The sequence below is a fragment of the Oreochromis aureus genome, linkage group 12 (assembly GCF_013358895.1).
Source record: "Oreochromis aureus strain Israel breed Guangdong linkage group 12, ZZ_aureus, whole genome shotgun sequence".
Lineage (NCBI taxonomy): Eukaryota > Metazoa > Chordata > Actinopteri > Cichliformes > Cichlidae > Oreochromis > Oreochromis aureus.
The window spans coordinates 22,954,190-22,959,225 of NC_052953.1; the positions used below are offsets into that span (position 1 = coordinate 22,954,190).

The 5,036-nt window shown below is 36.9% G+C and overlaps 1 protein-coding gene across 1 annotated transcript; it reads right to left on the minus strand.

The window, feature by feature from the left end:
• Nucleotides 1-1,245: 1,245 nt before the first annotated feature.
• Nucleotides 1,246-4,762, minus strand: LOC120432716 (arrestin domain-containing protein 3-like). The gene is made up of 6 exons (XM_039621070.1): nt 4,498-4,762; nt 3,954-4,011; nt 3,694-3,841; nt 3,356-3,452; nt 3,013-3,269; nt 1,246-2,240 (listed from the first exon to the last, which is right to left on the minus strand). The coding sequence occupies exons 1-6, from the start codon at nt 4,739-4,741 to the stop codon at nt 1,848-1,850; spliced, it is 1,197 nt and encodes a 398-aa protein (XP_039477004.1). The 5' UTR covers nt 4,742-4,762; the 3' UTR covers nt 1,246-1,847.
• Between the last annotated feature and the right edge of the window lie 274 nt (nt 4,763-5,036).

Sequence of the window (5,036 nt, forward strand, 5' to 3'; positions counted from 1 at the left end):
AGAAAAACTTGTATTCCTTACGTAGTGAGGGCATGTTTGCAGTTTCACTTTCATATCATTATGTCCCCTCAGCTAGGTTTTATAAAACTTGAATCACACAGAAGTATTGTCAACAGAAATATCAGCATGATGATCAAAATAAGCTTTTAGCGTGCATGGCCAGGACGGAACATCCAACAAATTGCTATTCAGTTAAATAACAACCATGATTTATGAATTTAAAAGCAGCAAATTTGTTGAAATGCATGAATTTACTTGATACTCAGGAAGCAAACTGTTTAAGATAGAAACCATACGCTGTCGCGAAGTTCTGTACCTAATAAATTAAAATTTAAAATCTATGTTTTTCCTTGCAAACTTGATTTCTGATTCAGCGACAGAAATCAGCTCTTAAAACAGTTTTACGGTTACATTAAAAAGACATCCTTGTCAAAAAAGATGCCATAGATAGGAAATAGCCACAACCAACATTCTAATGCCCATAATTTTCCACACAAGTCCAAGCCTCTTTTTTTTACACCTATGTATTTCTGGAGCTAAATAAATAGAGAAGAAATTAAGTAAACTTAGAAGAATGGCTGTCTCAGTTATTTTGTACATATACATTAATGCTTTGCTATTTTATCACCAGCAGAGTTTTATTTTATCTATTTTATTTTATTCTTTTCTATTTTATTTATTTATTTTTGCAGTTGTATCTTGAAGTAATTTAACCCCGCTTAGTACAGTAAAAAAAAAAAAAAATTAATTGATTCATGTGAACTATGGTCTGAAGTTCCATGCAGCTGCTGGTTTACATGTTAATGAGTACAAATAAAAGGAGCAGCCCACACTCAAATTTAGCAACACTCTATCTCTCTTATACTTGCTGATCTTTACTGCTCTGTAAGACAACTGAGCTTTTCTCCTTCTTTCTGTCCGACAATTACTTAGTCTTTCAAAATGTATAATCACCTCCCGCTGTACTGATACTACTTCGCTTCACTCTGTATACAATTGAACATTTTTTAGATAAATTATAAATTAAATCCTCTAGCATCTTCCTAATGAGGTTTAACATGACATTTTTAGTTACTAAAACCCCCAAATTCTCATCTGACAGCTGGTTATACATTTATAATATATAATTCTACAAGCTTTTCTACAAGAAAATTAGTGGGTAACAGAGAACAAGAGAAAGAGAGAGAGCAAAAGAGAGAGAAAGGTGAGAGAGTCAGCAATAAGACATGCTTAGCACACAAGAAGTATGCAGAAAGTCAATTTAATGTATTTAGCTCATTTAAAACAACAGGAGTCGGCCAAAACCACTTTCCAGACAAATATATTCACATTCCAGGTTTCCAAAAATTGAGTTTCAAAATCAAATTAAAAAATAATAGACAGACAAGATAATTAAAAAAGAAGCAAAGATTACAATGATGATTAAAAACGGGGGTTTTTTGTGTTTTTTTTAAGTATAAAATTCTTGGAATAAATTTGTAACAGAAGAGAAAAATTATAATAAATGAATGAAATAAAAATGCATATAAATACATATGCTTTATCAGAGGTGATTGACCGCTGCAGCTTAGCTATAAACAAGTGCACACATACCTCCTCATCACTTTTGCAGGGGTCTGTCTGATAAAACATTCCACAGGAAAAAAACATCACTTTTGTACAAAAATTTGAATTGCTTTGTGCTCTCGTTTCAGCATCCAGAAAAGCCACACACAGGCCGTAACCAACTTTTGTGTCTCACTTCTGATTTTCAGAGCTTTCACTACCCTGTTTAACAGGTACGTGGCACTTATTGTTAATTTTTAGCTTATTCGCTTAATCCAGTTTGGCTTCCACAGTCACTAATTCTAATGCTGATAAATGGAAGTAAATAATGGAGATGGTTCTCCCTGCAGAATAGCTGGTTGCTGCACTGAATCCACTGTGAAAGCTGGAGCTGAGAAACCCAGTGAAGTGGCACCTTGAGGCAACTGGTTATAATTGCCACTTTTTATGTCATCATGCTGAGGGGGATCAGTGGTGGGGTACTGGCAAGCAACTGAGCCTGTAGCTACAGGATCAAATCCAGTGGGGAAGGCAGGGGAAGACACGTTGTTGTAACTTGTGGCCTTGGCTGCCCCACCCTCCCTCACAGATTGTCCTAAAGCCTCATCAGGCCATATGGGAGCAAGTCTGGAGGGAAGGATGACCAGTGGAAATGTCACTTCTGGGTCAAAGGCAAAACTAATGTCCAGATACACCTGGGGAACAGTCAGAAATTGAAAACAATATTTAAATAAAGATTATTATCTGTTATAAAGTTGTAGAAATACTGAGTTAAGTCTGTGAATGTTTTCAGTCATCCAGGTCATCGTAGTCTAAGGTGCTTGTAAAGAAAAGCGTCTGGACTTCTTCTAAAGGACAAAGGTCACTCTTTCGAGGATGCAATGTACACATTTTGGATAGAGAACACAGATGGCTTGAAAGAGGAGTAAAAAAATCCATTTATGTACACTGCAAGCAACCATCTTTGAACAGAGGTGGTGGTTTACGACGCCAACTGTCTGGTATCTATAATCCAGTTTTGAGATCCCTCCCCAGACGGCTTAACGCCCACTCACACCCTGAGCCATCTGACCTCAGGAAATCACATGATAGGGTGGGGCTAGGTTTCACAATGAGCTCACCCAAAACCTTGGCTGATTGTGACCTACACCCATTTTCACACCTTGGCTCATGTGATTAGGTAGAGGATCATTAGGGGGTCCATTGTCCCTCTCGGTGGGACACTCCCACAGGGCTTAAATCTGGGACTCTCCAACATTTGACCCTAGAACTGAAGAAGCGTCTCGGATGAGAGGTGACACGTCTTCATGCAACTTAAAGAAGTCCAGACGCCTTTCTTTCCAAGCTCCTTAGAATACTGAGTTAAGAAGACACATATTTCCTGTTGCTTATTTACCCAGAATAATTTACAAATGAAGGAGTTTTATTGCTAAGATACCGTGACATCTCTATGAAATTGTTCCATACCTTGACATAATATTCAACTGAGATAATATCACAGTTACGGAGAGTGGGGTCAATGCCACCAGGAATCTTAATTTTGCAGGGCACAGTTTGCTCTGAGTTTGGACTGATAGTGTCCCCAACCATTTTGCACAGAGTCTTGGAGGTGGAATCAGTATGTGTCTTGCAGCTGTACACTATTTTCTGTTGAAGTTTGAATTTGGGTCTCATTTCCTTGGAAGAGGAGTTGCATATTTTGGCAACAACAGATAAAGTTTCTCCTGTCAAAAACAAATCATAGCAATAAACTGCATTTAAAAAAAAAAATCTATCAGCATTTGTTTTTTTCATGTTGCAGATATTTTACCTGGAGAACAAACCCCTCTGTTAATAGTAGCAGACATCTGGACCTGTCCCTTGGAGCGACCACCCATGTTTTTACTCACTGAACCAGATCGCGGATGCTGTAATAGAACATACAGATAAAGATTTTTCTTTTTTTGTAAGCTTTAGACCACATCCAGGTAAAACATCATAAACACAGAACTCCCTGTGTTACAACTGGTGACTTCTATTCACGCATGTTAAACTGTAACAGGAAATGTATGTGTTTAAATCATATAAGATTTTGTCTTAAATATTTTTCATTTAGCATTTACAACACACGCTCTAAATATTTATGACATATATCAAGGCGGTGTTTACCATCATTTGGGCAGTGTATGGAATAGACTTGGACATAAACTTGATCTCTTTTTGTGCATCAGAGGACCAATGCCAGCTCCTAGATATCTTTGCTTCCAACATGTAGGAAATGCTTCCATTTGTCCCCTGGAAGGATGAAGGCATGTCACTGTAGCAAAAGAAAAACAAACAAACAACAACAAAAAAAAAAAACAGTGGAGATTGTATTAAAATAATTTCATAACTGTGTAAAAGGAAACTACGAAGACATCTCCACTTACCAGTCTGGAAGTTTAAATGCGAAGAATAATCTGTTGACCCCTTGGGGAAGTACAGTGCCTGCAAGACAAGTTTGATTAACTTTTCCAATGGAGACCTTTAAAATTTCAGCCCCTTTAGGGAGCAAGAGTGACATATTTATAATTCACTGCTTATCATTTAATTCACACCATCAAAATGTACTGTTTACTTTATGTCTGGTACACTGTTGAATCCCTTAATGCTTCCTATTGTCCAACACTTTTGTATGAGTTATTTCAGTGCTTTAATAGATATAGATATTTTTTATCTGCCAACAATTACAAAACACAATTAACTTAAATTAGAAACATTTTGTGCACACCTTTTCAAAAACTATCAGCTGCATAAACAACTCTTTTATTAAAAGTTAGATTTCTTTTTTAAAAAAAATCTTATAATTTCCACATTGCGTTTATCATTGTTACCATTACACATTGTCCCCTGCTTCACTCTAAAGCTTTAAAATTCCCATCCCACACATTTAATTTCAAAACAACTCTGAGTTTAAAATGAGTAAACCCCTACCGTTAGGATTTTTTTCAACTACATAGCTCTTCACTTTGAAATATCTCCTCTTCGAAAAGTAGCTTGTGTTGCCCTCTGACCACTGTGCCACAGCGTCTCCTTTGGCTTTCAGAGAAACGCTCTTGACTTTGACATCTTTTGTCAGTCTGAAAATCACTGCGCCTACAATAATATCTCCCGGAGAGAAAGTATTATCTTCGCTGGTCGCTATGTAAATCACATTTAAGTCCTTTATCGGAGACATTTTAGATCTGAGTGAAATGCGATGTGTTCTGAGTGGTGTGCAGGAGGCTCCTCCCTGCGAGTGAGTGACTGTAGCCGACACTAAAAGGTTTGGGACATTTATTACATTTACATAGCTGACAAGAGTTTACATCAGGCTCTGTTTCTTATAAGTCAGAAAATATGCAAATGGGGGGAAATGTTGCACGTTTGTTTCACCCATAAAATCAGCAGGTTATGTATTTATCTGTGGTTTCATTTATTTATCTGTTTTCTTTCTCCTTATTCTTTTTTATTTTTACAATAGTAAGATGAGG